The sequence below is a fragment of the Brachyistius frenatus genome, unplaced genomic scaffold (assembly GCF_029030835.1).
Source record: "Brachyistius frenatus isolate BFR_SWC_R1_liver_20210118 unplaced genomic scaffold, ASM2903083v1 Contig_44, whole genome shotgun sequence".
NCBI lineage: Eukaryota > Metazoa > Chordata > Actinopteri > Embiotocidae > Brachyistius > Brachyistius frenatus.
Window position 1 is genome coordinate 934,640 of NW_027210643.1, and position 16,485 is coordinate 951,124.

The following is a 16,485-nucleotide window of genomic DNA, read 5'->3' on the forward strand; positions in this document are numbered from 1 at the left end:
AACTGTTAATTGCTCATACAAGAATCCAATTTTCAGCTTAAGAAATTCAATTAATTAAACACAATGGAGGTAAAATTGGTTTTCTGAACTTTATAAACTCAACAAAACTCTGCACCATACCTCAAAAAGTTATTGTTCTCATTGCTTCATTAGCACTGACTTAAAGAAAAAAGTCCCTTTACTTTCTATTGTATTCTGATTTTGACCATTGAGTGGACATTTTCAATGCAAACCTTGCAAGTGATAAATTTCTCTCGAGGAAATGAACAGCAGGTTAGCAGGCTCCAATAGGCTCAGTGGAACAATACTGTCCTCTAGTGTTTGAGGAACAAACGTGCAGCTCTTGGACACTGACTTGGGATCAGTTTTTAACACATCGTAATGTATATTCAATGTAATTCTTTGGCTTGACACCCTTTTCCTGCCGTTACACTGAAATAAGAAATTAACATAAAATGGCAAACAATTGGCAAACTAACAGATCATATTCTTCAAGTTACACTAAAAAACACCAGAAAACTATTTTAGTATTACAGCACCAGTAGCTGCTGTATGATAACTCATATTTTCTCTTTTTTTGGCTGTGGAGAGATGTGAAGACAGCTGCTGAGTACGCAGCATGTAGCAACACACAGTTAAAAACAGCAACACAAACTCTTTTTCCTGCATCTATGACATGTGAATAGAATGATAATGTTCACCATAACCACCAATGTGCACATCAGACGTGGACTTAAAAATTAATATGAACAATACTACCTCTTGACTGTGCATTAAGAAAAGGTTATTTCTGCCACTGAACGAGATCCTTGGCTGTCGATAGAGTTTCATATTCGTTTTCCCCTCAGATTCAAAAGATTTAAATTATAAGATAAAATAATAATTAATACATACACACAGTCCCGGTTCTCACTTCCCTTTCCCTCCTATAATTTTCTGTCCCTAACTACCCTGCAATTATGGAAATAAGGGAGCAATAATTTCAAGTGTTGCTAAGGCAGAACTCAGGAGTAAAAAAAGGAAACCAGTCCCCAACGTGTCCTCACACACGACTCCGCCTGGAGCTTCTTTTCACAGCTGTTCAGGTCAGTTTACTCCATCTGCAATAAAGTGCAGGAAACTGAAAGCGGCTGAGGTCATTGAGTGTGTATGGCACCGTAGGATGGAAAAGGAGGTCTAATGGCATCAGTCCTAGAATCCACCATCTTAATGTACCATTTAAGAGCAGAGGGATGGGATGAACTGTGCATGTCCGCTGTGCTCCTTATTATACAGACAACAACTGCTTGGGTGAAAAATGTTCATTTGTATTTCCATTAAGATATTTTCCACCTCCAGCCAGGTCACATCCATTATTTTGCATCTTAATATTGTTGAAGTGTTTACTAGTGTTGGATTTAAAAGATGTGATAATTTCTGTGTATGCGTGTGAGGCCGACTGCAGAGAGTGCGTAAGTGTGCACATGCATGTGTGTTCCTCTGTCAAACTGGACACAGATATTTGTGAATACAGTGTACATTTCATATCACATTTCTAACATGGTCCCATTGTTCTGAGTCTTCATACAAAATGTGTATAGAGAAAAGTACAATAAAATAGTTTGCTATTTCTTTCGTGGACTGTCATGCAGAAGAAAAACAATGAGAAAAAGCATCTTAAATTCTCAGTGCTTTTTAATGTGTTTGACAATATATTTCCTCTATTTTATTGCTATTACAAACTCTTTCTCCTAATGATCATCCCATGGCCAGTATTCCATAGCTTCACAGATAAAAACCATTAACACTGGTCGTAAGCCAACACACGGGCAGGAAGGAAATCCATTTCATGGAAGGAACTTGGTTGAGTCCAACCAAATGTAGCTTATTCTCGTGAGTTTATATTCCGACAAAGTACCAAAAAACATGAAAAAAAAATACAGTCTGCCCAATACACGGACTGAACGAGACGATAAAAAAGGTATAAAATACTCGTACGTAACTCAAAGCACACAATATAATGTACATCATAACCACTGTGTAACCACTGGAAGAGAGGACCGGAATAAAGGAAACAGCCAAGTAGCAGTCTAATACAGTGGAGCTACAGGGGCAGTAATATAACCTTTGGATAAAGTAGGAGAGTATTGGAGGCTTAGCACATCACATGGTCAAAGTCAGTCAACAGTTGGCACCATCGCAGACTTCAGTTTTCAGGATCAAGTTACAAAGATACAGAAAAAGTCCATTTGCATTCCTTTAGGAAAGAAACAAAAAGTAAAGTAAAAGTAAAAAAAAAAAAAAATTAAAATAAAAACCACATGTAAAAGAAGTTGTTTTTCTTGATGGCTCTCGAGCCCTGATTTATATTCACTTCATGATAAAAGTCTCTGTTTCCACTCATCCGTCCATCCACGCTCTCTCTCTCTCCATCACCCAGCTGTTTCTAGTCAGGGAAGCGCTGGCAGGCTTTTTTCCAGCGGCAGGCGGTGCACCACTGATCCTTGCGCTCCACCCCGTACACCTTACGGCACTTCTTGGCCTCCCCGCGACCCTTCCTTCAAACAAAAAACACACAAATAATGAGGATGAGGAGTGGGAGAGACACGCTTAATGTGATCAGTCTCTAAAAAAAAATTACACTGAGGGAAAATAGGTATGAAATGAAGAGATCATTGAATCATGCTTACGTTTCCTGGCAGAGGGAAAATGGAAATGCGATTTTAAATAATCAGAAAGGTGGGTAAGAAATAAACAACCCTGGAGCAAAGAGAGAGGTGGCAGATACTGGAATCAAAACGGAAAGCTTCAGAGAAACGAGGAGGCGAATTAATACAGCTTTATTTGTAAAAATGTGTTTACACTCTGTTCAGAACATCAATCAGGCAGGGTGCTTCAGCCTCATCAACTCAAGTGGCAACCCACTGTGACGTCACACACTAGTTTGGGAACTTCTGTTTTTAAAGCCTCCATTCTGGTATTTTGGTTGTTTGCATTTTGGATTTTTAGAGCCGGAATTGATCATATTTAGACGAACTGGAGAGGCTGGAGCTGTGAACCAGAGGATATGATGCCCACCTACCTGAAACCTGAATGCACCCGAGGCCTATCAATCAAACCAGGCACACCTCGAAACATACCTAACTTTGAGGCCTAATATCTAATTAATGATGGAGACGTTTTCAAAAGGAGTGACTGTAGCTAATGACACCATAGTGACTTCTATATAAAAATAAATTCATTTTATATTTTATAAGAAAAGTTGATGCTTTTTGAATGGGAGTCTGTAGGAGCCAGAAGTCTTTTGGAGCCAGCCACTAGTGGCCCTCAGCGGTACTGCACTTGAAGGCACTTTTGCATCAGCTTCACTTTTCAGACCCGGAGATGTTTATATACAGTCTACGGGTTCAACTTTGATCAAGTGAGGATTTCTATTAACAATGGAAGTCTTCAGAGTTTCTGGGTAATCACATTAGCTACAGCTGTACTTTGTGTTTACTACAAAAACCCATCTGTGTTTAGAAAATGTCAGCAGGCTAATATCCTAAACTAAGACGGGACATACACATCAGCATTCGGCTCACCTGAAGGAGCAGTGAGTGCGGGAGGGCGACGCAGTCATCGGCTGCAGCCGGTTCTGTTGGAGCCACTGTTCTCCGACGCTGACAGACCGACAGCGAGGTTTCACCATCTGAGGAGACGAGCGCAGATTCAGCACAACAGCAGTGTTCAATGGAAGAGATCCAAAAAGGCGGCCATGACAGGGACGGAGGCTACGCCATCTTAAGTGATCAGTACACTCCATCAGAAGTGCTTGGTGAATGGTCGGAAAGAAACAAACTGAGTGTAACACTGTAAATGACTGATTTAAATGCTTCCATGTCTCGCTGCTTCTCTGTGTCAAACAGCTTCTCACTGAGCGTCCCACTTGAGATCTGACATTAGAAATGGTCGCACAGCTGCACCAACTGCTTTTTTTCTGCTTAAAAAAACAGACAAACTGGAACAGGAGACGTACCGGAGTGTTACTTGTGCCAGAGACGGGGGTGGACGGGGTCCAACCCTGGCTGCCGGGGCTTCTGGGGGCCACAGATACCTGGACAGGAACACAAGCCTGGAGGAAGGAGAACAGAGGAAACACAATTCATCTCATCTGCAGGACATTAAACTGACCAACAATATGTTTCATATGAAAAGTAAGGCAGTAGAAGTTTCGTTACTAGATCAGACAGATTTGTTCGAACACTTGAGGGCAGTAGAGGCAAGTTGGACAAACCCTGACATACTCTAGCAGAGCTAGTCAACTTCAATAGCAAGTGGGCCAAATAGGAAAATCACTGGGCGCTTGTAGGCGTTTTCAGAGCTGGGTAACATTTTCAACATCTTAAAACAAGAATAACGAGCGTGAGGTATTTGCAGCAGTTGCATTTTTAGTAGTTATGAAATGGTGAAAACATAAAACATAAAGGGGTGAAATGGTTCTCTGCAAATTTATCCCATGAACTGTAGCTCGGAGATCTTTCCTCTATTGAAATATAAAATTGTATTTATGTTATTTATCTCATTTTTCGAACACCCGCATCTTTTCAGCTCAGTGTGAGAGTATCTCTGATCTCTGTGTCACTGTGGGAGTTCAACCTCTGTAGAGCAGACAGGTGAAGGCAGTGAGGGAAGACTTTCCACTTGTAATCAATCGGGCTACAGGTTGGAGGCCGCCGCGTGAGCTCAACGGAGTCGCAATCAGACTTCTCAGTCGTTAGTTTACGCAGCGGAATGAGTGGAAATTTAAAATAGTTACAAGGTCCAAAAAGTAGTCAAGGGGCATCGATGGAGAGAGCGGCACGCAGCCCTTTCTAGGACATTTTGGGGATTGTTTAGATTCATAAATGTATTCTTAAATTTTGAAACAGCCTTATGGTGTTATTTATTTTTAATTCGGTGGGTATATTTGAAGAAACAAAAATTATTGACATCTGCAGGCGGAAGTGGTACTTAAAAATGTTGGTTTGATACATGATTTGAGAAGTTTTGGGAACCTCTGTTTTATATTAAACCCATTCAAGCCAGCTTCCAGAAGCACGACTACCAACACACACATTCCCACACTTGAAACAAAGACTTTGTCCTCTTCACATCAGCCAAACTGCCAATTTGTTTCAAAAATAATGGATCTAATGCTTCTTAGTCCAACCGGCTGCTGCGACAAACAGCCAAAATCCCACTCTTGAAGTGATCTTTTCCCACCTGCTCTGCCCTATTTCTCCTCCCTGTGAAGCCATTAACTCTGAACAAAGCGCATGCTACTACTGCCTTCCTCACATCCCATCGCCATCGATAGAAGGAGATAGAGAGGATGAAAAAGAAATCTAAAAGCCAAAACATATCCACTGTTAACCCCAGCAGTAACAGCGAGTGTGAGATCAGGAAGAATCATGGAGTTTAACACTTTGGTCAGGCATTTCAAGCCTCCAGCAGCCATGACACACACACACACACACACACACACACACACACACACACACACACACACACACACACACACACACACACACACACACACACACACACACACACTGAGAAACACTGCTGCAACAGCAGCACTGACCCACAATTCAACCCACACTCTCACTTCGGCAGACACTGGATTTTCTGCATCAGTGAAGAAATGAAAGCATTTTCTGACATCTAGCAAACATCTGAAAAATGCAAAAATATCGTCTCATGGCTATTTTTTTTAGCTCGGGACATTTTTCATTATGTTTGTAAGTTGAAAAGGTCAATAGTGAGCAAGGATATGTGCTCATCAAATCCTAACCTCAGTGCAACGACACTGGAGGAATCCATGTGGTGTTTTCTGCTCTTTGCAGGCTGGTGGGAGTCGAGTCTCCTTGAGAGAGCGAGCGAGCCGACAGCGCACTCTCTCACTGTCACAAAGCATCCATTTACAGGCTCGGCGGTGCGGGGTAAATGCAGGTCACCAGTGAAATGTGCTGCTTTGTGATGCATAAACAAAGTTGTAGCTCATTGGCACTTTGAGAGGGGGGGGGTCTGCTCGGGTGCGCTGGGTAAAGAGGATTTCTGAAACAACACCACGGCCAAGTAACACAAGGCTCCTGCTCCGAATTTCTAGTAAAATGATATTAATGCCCTCGCTGAGGTATTTTGAAGAAATCTGGATACTTTCATGTCAGTTTTTATGTCGGGCCTAATTTCATGGACTAAAATACTGAATTTGGGCCATGGGCGATGGGAAAATGCAACGTTAGGAAGGTAAATTCCTGAACTCGTGCATAAAAATCTGCGCCTGATATTTAATAATTCATGCTAACAAGCACTGTGTTGTCTCCTTTCATTGCTCTCAAATAATTTAATTCCACAAAAACACTCCCTATTTTCTAGAGAACTCCAATTCTGGGAAGTAAACAAGTACTTATCAAAACAACAAATATTCAAACAGATTTTGTTTTGTGCCAAAGCGCCACATGACTTCAAAAATTCCCTGAAGTTAGACAAAGTGATTGTCTTCTCAGAAGAATTTTGCTGTCTGCTTGGAACAGGCTGCAAACAATGTTCAATGAATAACAGAACATTCAAAAAAATCCATTCAAATTGGGACTAATTAAATTATTATAGGTGGGCGAATGTCATTCCAGGTTTTACAGCTCGTTGAGCACATCTAACCCCCGTCCCCCGCCCCCCCCCCCCCCACACACACACACACACACACACACACACACACACATATACAAACACTAATTAATCATCTGCTCAGCCATTATGAGCCATTATAGAAGCATACTGGTGGTTGGGGAGGAACCTTTGTGACAAAATTGAAGATGCTTTAATATTTTGTAATTATGGTTAAATCACCTACATAATAAACAATATTATTATTATTATTTTTTTAATTTTATACACTTTATTAATCCCCGAGGGGAAATTTCTTCACTACAGCAAGGGGGCTCTCAGGGGGGAGATGCTGCAGCAGGCTGCCACTAGCACGGCGCCAGGTAACCTGACCTGAGGTGCATGTTTTTAGTAACATGTTAGTAACACTTTTGTGAAAATCTGTAAAGCAGGAAAAGTAATAAATGGACTTCGTTATAAAATATTAGTTAAGAAACTTTTTTTTAGTTTTGTTTTCTTGACCAGAGTTACAGAAGAAGATCGAAACAATTGTCATGTTGGTTTGTTCAAAATGAAACTACCAGCAGCAGCTTGTCAGTGCAGCTTAGCATGAAGCCTGGAACAAGCAGCAGCCAACCGTCACTCACTGGTTTGTGAATCGCTGTTCTGAAGCCTCGAGTCTGACAGTCTGATGGTAGACATCTTGTTTGATTTTTTTGGAGCCAGAAGTGACCATGTTTAGACCAGATGGGGAGGAGCGAGGGCTAGTAACCTGCACCTCAGGCATGTCAATCAAGCTGGGCAAACCTGCTTGCTTCCCTTTGAGGCCTAATATCAAAACAATTATTTAAATATTTTCAGAACAACCAACAGGACACTGATCAGGAGGAGTTGATTTAACTGATGACACTATAATGACTTGTGAAAAAAAAGTATTGACTTTGTATTTTATGAAATAGATTTACACTTTTTGAATGGGATTCTGTTGGAGCCAGAGGGTTTTTGGGGGGCAGACCCTAGTGGGCCTCAGTGGTATTGCACTTTAAGCCACTTGTGCATTGGCTTCACTTTTTTAGACCTGAAGACTACGTCCATGGTCTGAAGAACCACACTGCTGCACCCACCTGATAGAGATGCTCAGAGTGGATCTGCCAGAAGCTGCTGGGGGCCGACTGGCTGAGCGGACTGGGCCTGCTCAGGCCCGGACCGGAGCTGGAGTTGGACCTTGGCCTGTGAGCTGGGAGGATCTGTATCTCCGAGCCGGGAGGAGAACCGCAGGAGGCCCAGCTGAGATGAGAGGAGGAGGCCTGACCCAAAACCTGTTGGGGAGGAGGCGGAGCGGAGCCGGTGTCGACGGTCTCACAGGAGATCTTGGTGTAGTAGAAGTCCTCCTCTCTCTGGGACTGATCCGATCCGCTGCTGTGTGTGTGGTCGGGGCAGAGCAGTGGACACACAGAGAAAAAGAGTGAGTTGTGTGTTGGAAGTGTTACTGAAAGCAGCACTCACTGCGGCCCAGATATAAAATCTCACTTCCCCTAACTACGACAGAGCTCTTCCACAACCTGAAAATTTGATTCCTTCTTGATTTTTTAATGTTGTTTTGCAGCTGAGAAATGTCCTAAAGGGCTAAACTGTCTGCTGTCGAATCCAGTTCAGACTTTAATGGATAAGTGGGCAAACAGTGAACATTAGAATGTCATACATCAGCACTTGCCTGAAGAAACCCGTTGAAAAAAAAATCACCAACAAAGACCTTATTGAATAAATGACTTGACTTTTCTTATTTAGTGCACCATTAAAACTGGAGTCTGACTGATACTGAATTTTGCCTCCCAATGCTGATAATTAAAGGATGGTAAAAACTTTTTTGATATCAAACTATTGGATGAAATGTGGTTATCATAGACTTGTGAAAAAGATCTATAATAGAGGCAGGATAGTTTACAGTTTTAAAATAAAATGTATTTTCCAAAATGACATCAGTGCAATGAAATGGTGAACTTCACTTGGGATGTAATAATTATTAATAACTATGAATAAAAAAAACAACCAACAACAACAATTTTGAAATTACCCAAAGCAACTTTTTACTGTTCAATAAAAAAAGTGTTCATATCAGATATCATACTGATATATTGGTCAAAATCAACCAATAAAATCCGCCAACTGAAAAATGTATTTCGGTCAAACTCTTGATATTTAATATTTGAAAGATTCTGTCAAATCAAAAGGAGCATTTTGTGGTAAATGTTTCTCAAAGTAAGGGACTGTATGAAAATTATCAGTGGGTGGGGGGGGGGGCCCTCAAAAAAGTTGGAGCATTATGTAAATTGTTGGAGGGACGCCTAACATTTCTGGCGGGGAGCAGAGTATGTGTATTTATTATGTGTACGTGTACTTTTTCTCCCCTTGCAAGCTTTAATGCCTCACAGAAAAAGACGCGTGAAAATTTGTTCCATTAAAAAAATATGGCTGTACCGTTTACCATAAGCAGATGTTCAAGATTAAATTTGTACACATATTCTTAATTGTTTCCTTTACTGCTTATTTTTCTATAATTAAAGGATGGTTGAAATAATGATTATTACTTTGGACTACCTCCAACCGCCTCAAATAACGATGTTACGGTCCCTAAATGTACCCTAAATGTTTTAGCACCTCAACCCTTTTGTTGCCCGTCTCTCAAAAGAATGAAAGTGATTGTACATGTAAATTTAAAGAGTCAAGATGCAAGCTCACCCCAGATGCAGCACGCGGATGTGTCTCTTGATTCCGACTGAAGACGTGAGCACTTTGCCACAACTGGGCCACAGACACTTGTACACACCTCTGAAAGAGCTCTGTGAGAGACAGAGAGCACAACAAGGGTCAGGTGACGGGGAGGGGAACAGGAAATACAGAGAAACACACAAAACGCATAGAAATAGTCTCTGTTAATAACATACAACTGGACTCCATCAGTTAAATATCTGAAAGGATCATTTACAGCTGCGTACCTTTGGCTTTTTAGCAGTATGCTCCTCTCCCTGCTCCAGCTCCATCTGCAGGCCTTCGTCAGGGCTGCTGTCCACCTCGGGGACGGACGGCGAGGGGGCGGGGCTCACGTTGCCGTGGTCCCAGCTCCAGTAGCCGCTGCTGCCGCTGTCAGAGAGCTCGCCGCCACCGCACTCCATGTCGGCTGATGAAGATGAGCCTGCTGGAGGAAGATACGGGAGATTCAGTTTTCAAAAAGTATTCCCCGTGAGCCAAAGACGACACACAATTTACCACCAAGTTGAGGACACTAGTTCAATCCTGCACAAAGTCTAGGTTTGTAAAAAAAATATACCTTCAGATATGAAATATTCTCTGTTCTTGTTTACGATGAAAATAGCTACTGTGCATGTGGGACGGCTCTCTGCTGCGTCCCCTCAGCCCGTCCTACAGGGAACAGCAGGCGTCCCACGCCGGTGCCAAGGTTGTGACATGAGTCTGTTTTCTCATACGGCTTTACCATCATTTCATCATCGTACCATCGACTCGCTCTCTGCTCTGTTCCCTGGCTACTAATATTTAGTTTATCGCTTTGCCAAAAATCTAAAGCAAGTAATGTATTTTTACTCAGGAAAATGTGTTTACTTTTTATCAAGGTTTAGTAATTAGGAAAACTAAACTTCTGGACTAATATTAAAGACGTGCCAGGTTTCTCATGAATACACAAGAATAGAAGAACTATCAGTGATGGTTAGCATTTATCTTGTGGCCAAACTGAAGGTAATATTCATTTCAGAGGTTTCCAAACTTTTCAGGTTATGAACAACTATACACTGAAACAGAAGTACCACATCCCACTGCAGATACCAACAGGTTTTTTTTAATAAAATAAAATGCCCTAATTTAACCAACCAATAGCCTCAGAAAGGCTGAATAAAAACAACATAAGACAAAATCTAAATCTGTTTACGGCGTTACTCTGCGTTTCAACTGTCGACTCCTCTTCAGCATTGAAACGTTCATCTGATCTGGCAGATCGTCACTTTCCTCTCAGCTGGGTTTTGGACCTTGTAGCCATTTTAAAATATCACTCATTCTTCTTGATAAACTCAACGAGTGAGGAGTCGTCAAGCTAAACTTAGCATTATGCTACGTCAGACGTGACATTGCATCCCATCATTGTAATGAGATGTGTCGATTTAATTACTGTTGTCTGTAGTTAAAAGGACAGTTTCTTGCATTTGGGCCAGTTGGAGTGCAACTGTTCAGCCTTTCAACAAGGTCCTCGTGTACCACCGGTGGGACACGAACCAACTTTTAGGAACCACTAATAAAACTGGTTACAGAAGTTCACACATCAGTCCTGCAGCTCTTCTCTGAAGGTGTGTTGATTTTGGCCGGTGCCATCTTGCAAATTGGTGTCTATGTAATATTACGTCCCGCCCACCGATAGCTGAGACCTGACTGCAGCACAGGCCTGTCTATCAAACAAACACGCCCCCAAAAACACAGCTTTTTGAAGCTTATTTTCTCATTAATGACAGGATTATTTTTAGATGGACCACCAGAAAACTAATAAGAAGGAGTGACTTTAGCTAATGACACCACAAGATAAGTTGTGGAAAAAAGTTATTGACTTCGAATTTCATGAGGCAAGTTGAATGGGAGTCTATGGAGCCGCAGGCTTTTTCAAGACTACCCCTAGTGGCACTCTATGGTATCGCAGCTTAAGGCACTTCTGCATCTGGCTCATTGTTCAGACCCACAAGCTACGTCTACTTATATATAGTTTATGGCTACAGCACATTTAAAGCCACATTTTAGCATTTACATACCTTTGTATTACAAATGCAGAAAGTGACATGAATCAGCAAAATGTTCAAAATTTGTAAGGCTTGCAGTCCCCTGCAGACTGAAACTAGAATTACCACCTTGTGGTTGTGTGACTCCACCAACCAGCCAGGTTGCAGTTTCCATCCAAGTCGGTCCAGACTCAGATAATATGTAGTGAAAATTTTAGGAAGAATTTAATTAAAAGGTATAATGTGCAAAAAGGAAATTGTCCCTTTATGTACATGTATGATTCCAGTGACAACCATGCTGAGAGAGAAACAGACCTGGTCCAGGATCTGTCTGTGGAGGGCTCTGGACCACGGGGCTGCAGGACAGACTGGTCAGAACCATGGCTGCCATGATCTCGTCCATCTCCACTGACTCTGGGCTGCGGAAGCTGGAGACAACAGATGGCAAAATCCTTAGTGTCTGGTGAGATAAAGTCCACCCTCACACCCTCCTAAACTGCTACCTGCAGTATGCCTCACCTGTACGGAGCCTCTCCGGTGGCTGACACGTTGCTGAGGTGCATTGTGGGTCCCACGTTTGGCAGCGGAGTGGCCAGGTTCCTCCATCCCGATGTCTTGCTTTTGTGGTGCCCACTTTCTATGAATGGCTGGACACAGCTCTGCGTATGAACCTTCAGAAGGAGGTAATGACACAGTGAGCTGCTGGTTGACACCTGTTAATGTTTAGTGAGATGAACCGTCCGCTCAGTAAATCAGTGGAACATGGACAGAGATTCTCTATTCAGGCTTTATTTGGGTTAAGCTGTTTACATGAGTCTTTTGATACCCTACAACTGAGCCTCGCTGTTTCCATGAATAAAGCAGTTAAGAGAATATTTCCTGTCCATCTGTGGCATCCTGCCTGCAGACAACACAATCTGCCACTGAAGCAGTACGAAGAGCAGGCGGCTGCCAGACTCTGACCAGGCGCTACATTACGTCCAACGCAGGGGAAATAAATACCATGACCCCGTTATTGTGACAGCTCTTTGTTTTTCTCAATAAAGGTTTGAACTTTTGGGGCATGCAAACCAAAATCAGAGTTAAAACCAACATTTTGGATACCGGTTTCTTTTTACAAATGTGTGTATCAAGGTGCATTGAAGAAATGTATTGTAATGTATTAAAATATTCGTATGTAAAAGAAGCCCAGAGATAAATTCTTCTCTTTGGACTTAAGTGGGAGTCTGAGCCCTCTTAGTCTCCTCACCGGAGTCTGCTGCATGTCAGGTCCTTTGCTGTTGTGCATTGTTGTAGAGATGCAGGCTTGTTGTCCCAGTGGGCCGCCTGCTGTCCCTCCTGGCCCTGTTCCAGCTCTGTCCTCAGGTCCCATAGCTGCCATGGTGCTGCTGCACACAGTGAGGGGGACTCAGCACAGTGTCACACTTCCCTGCAGGCAAGACACCAGAGACAGCATGAGCACTAAACCAAGGAAAATATTTGATTGTATTTTTTTTAATCTTCTCACAGTCATGCAACATTCCTAAAGCTGCACTCCATTTGATCTGTGAGTTTCACATCCCCTTTACAATGCGTTACATACAAATTCTCCAGATATAACTAAACTAAACTATGGAGGTTGCTGGTCATTTTCAGCTACAAAGAAAATGCTCTCAATGAATTATTGCATCAAATATTAAACGTTATGCTGTCTGTGGTGGACAAGTATGTTGATCTGAACAGACTGCAACTCTGCCGTTAAGCGATTGTTGGCAAACATTCATGCTCTCATTCCATCTTGCGTCTGTAGGCCTGACGGTGCAGAGCAAACAACACCTCAGGACATTTGAAAATGATTGCGGGAAAACAAGACTCGAGTGGATTTAAAGAGAGGCTCGACCAAAATCTTGCTGCAGCTTTGTTTTCTGCTCCGATAAAGTGAGAAACCGACAACGCGATCCACAGACCTAATCTGACGTTTGGGTACATTCACTGTGGCCTGTCGCCCATAATGGTAAAATTGGGGCAATGCTGCATTCAGTGAACGCAGGAATAATCCCGACTAGGTGGTGGAGTGGCTCAAAGCAGCGTGCAGCACGGACAATCTATAATTCACTATGTTTCTCAAGTGTTATGGCATTTTCATTTCTGTCAGTCAACTGAGATACGTTTTCTGAAGAATCACATTGGTCTAAATAAATTTACTTTGACATAATACTGCAGTAAGGATAAAGTAAAATGTCATATGAAACAGATCAAAAAAGAATAATTGATTAATCAATTAGTCAAACTGCAGAAAATTATAACTCAACAATTTTGATGGCCTCAGCAGTGTTCATTTTCACTGTTAAAATACAAACACAACAGTGGGTTAGTACGAAACAACAAAATAGTAAACTGTTAAATGAGCCAGTAAAACAACAACTGTGCTTTTAATCATCCTTATATGGTTTGATATTGTAGTTTGTTAGGAAATAAAAACATAAACAGCGTCAAAAAACACGGGTTCATTTTAATGAACCTCTGTTACAGGAGTTTACTGTTTTTACTGATTTACAATAAAGATGTGGCTGCTGTTTACTTCTTGAAAACCTGCCCCCGAACGGCATCTTTGACGATGAAGCCCAGCTCTCCCATTCTTTTCTGTGCATACAAATGCAGCATAAAACCCTATTTTCCCCACCTTTCCACCAATCAGCGAACAGTTTGAGTAGTAAACAAGCGGCACCGTGTGGGCGGGCGGCCGCCGCTGATTGGCTGAGCTCTGATTTTCGTACACACACCTCCTTTCTGACAACGTGTTCAGACACGAGTTTCCCCGGGAGGGACTGAGCTGCACAGCTGAAAAACCCCTTATTTTAAATTCCAAAGTAACACACTAAAAAAGTCAAATTACACACAAGACTGATCGTGCAGCGATGTAAGGCAGGAACAGTAGCATGTGTAAATTTAACAACAACACCACCACCACCACCAACAACAACAACACAGTGTCGTAAATAACGTCATCCCCCAATGATAGAGTAGCGATAAATGCAATATTTTAAATGCATAATACAAGCTTATGTGCATTTTAGTAGATACTATAGGAAGTATTTATACGTATAAATCGGAGTCCTTGTAAATAGGCTTCTGCGGTTTGATGCACTCGATGATAAAGCTTGAAATGGAGCAGTTAACGTTTTTCCAAATAAATACGAAGCCCGATTGTATTTGTTTCTAATGGCGGTTATGTGCGTTCAGAAAAACAACCGATGAGAAGTCCCAGTTTATCATCCCTCAACTACATCACTGATCTCCACCCGGCAACGCAGATTGAAATCAGGAGAAACAGCCCCCTTCCTCCCCCTGTGCTCACACCGCTGAAAGAAAACAATATTTTCGTGGTGTTTCCTGCAACACAAAACCCTCTTCGACCGGCCCAAACAACGTATTTTACTCACGCCGTCGGTGGAAGCCTCTGTCCGGTCCCGTCCGGTCTGAGCTGCAGCAGCGGGTCGTCGCCGCCTGGCTGTCACGCCGCTCGCCGGCTCTTCAATCCGCCGGAGGAAAAAGGGGGTTGGTCGGTCGGATACGCGCCTACGTGTGTCTGCTTGGCGGACCAATGCCGGGGGTGACAGCTGGGCAGAGCGCAGAGATATCAGCCTGCAGCGCGCCGTGCACAAAAGGATGATCTAGGTGAGGGGTTACCAGAGCAGCAGCAGCAGCAGCATCCACTCTGTCTGTCTGTCTGTCTGTCTGAGGCGCGCACAAATCTGTGTGTATGTTCAGACAAACATCAGAGATGCATTCTTCCCTTGAAAATACAGAAATAACGAATACAAAATAAGATTTGTTTGACATAAATATGAATTGCTTTTCAAAATGCATTCCTTGCATTTTATAATCATGCTATACAAACACCAGTCAAAATAAAATATCCAAAGAAATAATATTCAATTGATAAATATTCCAGAAACTACCATGAGATGCCTCAGACATCACTCGTCTATATATAGGGTTATGGGTTTATATATAGCCTTATATAGATAGATATAGTCTATATATATATATATATATAATATTGCCTGTAATTCATTTCCAGTATGTACTATAGATGCTATTAATCCAATTAGAAAAAAGAAGTAATTTTAATTTAATTATTTACCACTGAGATATCGAACCTCTTCAGGCACCTTTTAACTGTTTCATTCGACTGAAAACAGCTTGAATACTATAAGCTGTTGACATCATAGCATGCATTACATCTACCCCCAACATCATCATGATAAATTGCCTGCATGGAGATCAAACAGACTTGCTGCACGTGTGTTTTTAAGTGTGCATGTGTGTTGCTTGTGTGTGTATGTTTCTGTGTGTTTGAAAGAGCGGATTAGTGTCGGCTGTCTGCACCCTCTCCACCAGACATGCAGTCAGCAGGGATTTTAGGGTCTGAGCACCGACAGTCAGAGAGAGTAACTCAGTCCTAGTCCCAATCTGAACTCTAAATCAGACAGAATTACCTCCCTTCTTATTTCATTCAGTAATGACATAATGTAGACGTGAGGTTATCACAGGCCGCGGACAACTGGCTCGACTGGTTAGGCAGATTAAGGCTGACCCACAATAACAAATGACATAGCAGGGGTTACCAAGTAAGCATTTACAGCAGCTACAGTACAGCAGATTTAACATTACTTAATATTGTACAATGATTTTGAGGGTAGTAATCAGTTAGATAGTGGTGCCTGGAATATGATTGAAGCCCAGTTCTGGGTCATTATTATAATTTTATAATATAAATCAGATATACTCTTAAAAGATGGCACCTACAGTTAAGGGCTTGGAATAATCTTCCTGGTGAACAGGTACATGAACAGCTGTGGACACCAAGAACACAGTAGTTCTGTTTATACTAGCTTGGACCCATTCCACAAATAAGCAGTAGATTGGGATCTACAGGAAAATGTTGACCCAGTCTTCCCTCTACAAACTGTTGCTCATTTGATTGTCTTTAAATTATTTTAAAGATGAATTGTAGAGATGCAGGTACTGTGGCCGACCTCTTAACACAAGTTTTCCAACGCATGCACAGTTGGTTCCCTTGTAGCACAGTGACGAGTGTCCCAACCTATGGGAGGTACAC

At 42.1% G+C, this 16,485-nt stretch overlaps 1 protein-coding gene across 3 annotated transcripts; it reads right to left on the reverse strand.

Moving 5' to 3' along the window:
• Window positions 1-1,656: 1,656 nt before the first annotated feature.
• znf395b (zinc finger protein 395b) lies at window positions 1,657-15,006 on the reverse strand. 3 transcript variants are annotated; one of them, XM_069703080.1, is made up of 10 exons: window positions 14,804-15,006; window positions 12,631-12,810; window positions 11,901-12,052; window positions 11,697-11,809; window positions 9,603-9,799; window positions 9,346-9,446; window positions 7,731-8,025; window positions 3,998-4,093; window positions 3,564-3,670; window positions 1,657-2,537 (listed from the first exon to the last, which is right to left on the reverse strand). In XM_069703080.1, exons 2-10 carry the CDS (start codon window positions 12,760-12,762, stop codon window positions 2,426-2,428), a joined length of 1,305 nt encoding a protein of 434 aa, XP_069559181.1. In that variant the 5' UTR covers window positions 12,763-12,810; window positions 14,804-15,006; the 3' UTR covers window positions 1,657-2,425. The 3 variants fall into 3 exon arrangements, with proteins under 3 accessions (XP_069559181.1, XP_069559182.1, XP_069559180.1); XM_069703081.1 differs by having other exon boundaries at window positions 7,731-8,022; window positions 9,603-9,802; XM_069703079.1 differs by having other exon boundaries at window positions 9,603-9,802; window positions 14,804-15,003.
• Between the last annotated feature and the right edge of the window lie 1,479 nt (window positions 15,007-16,485).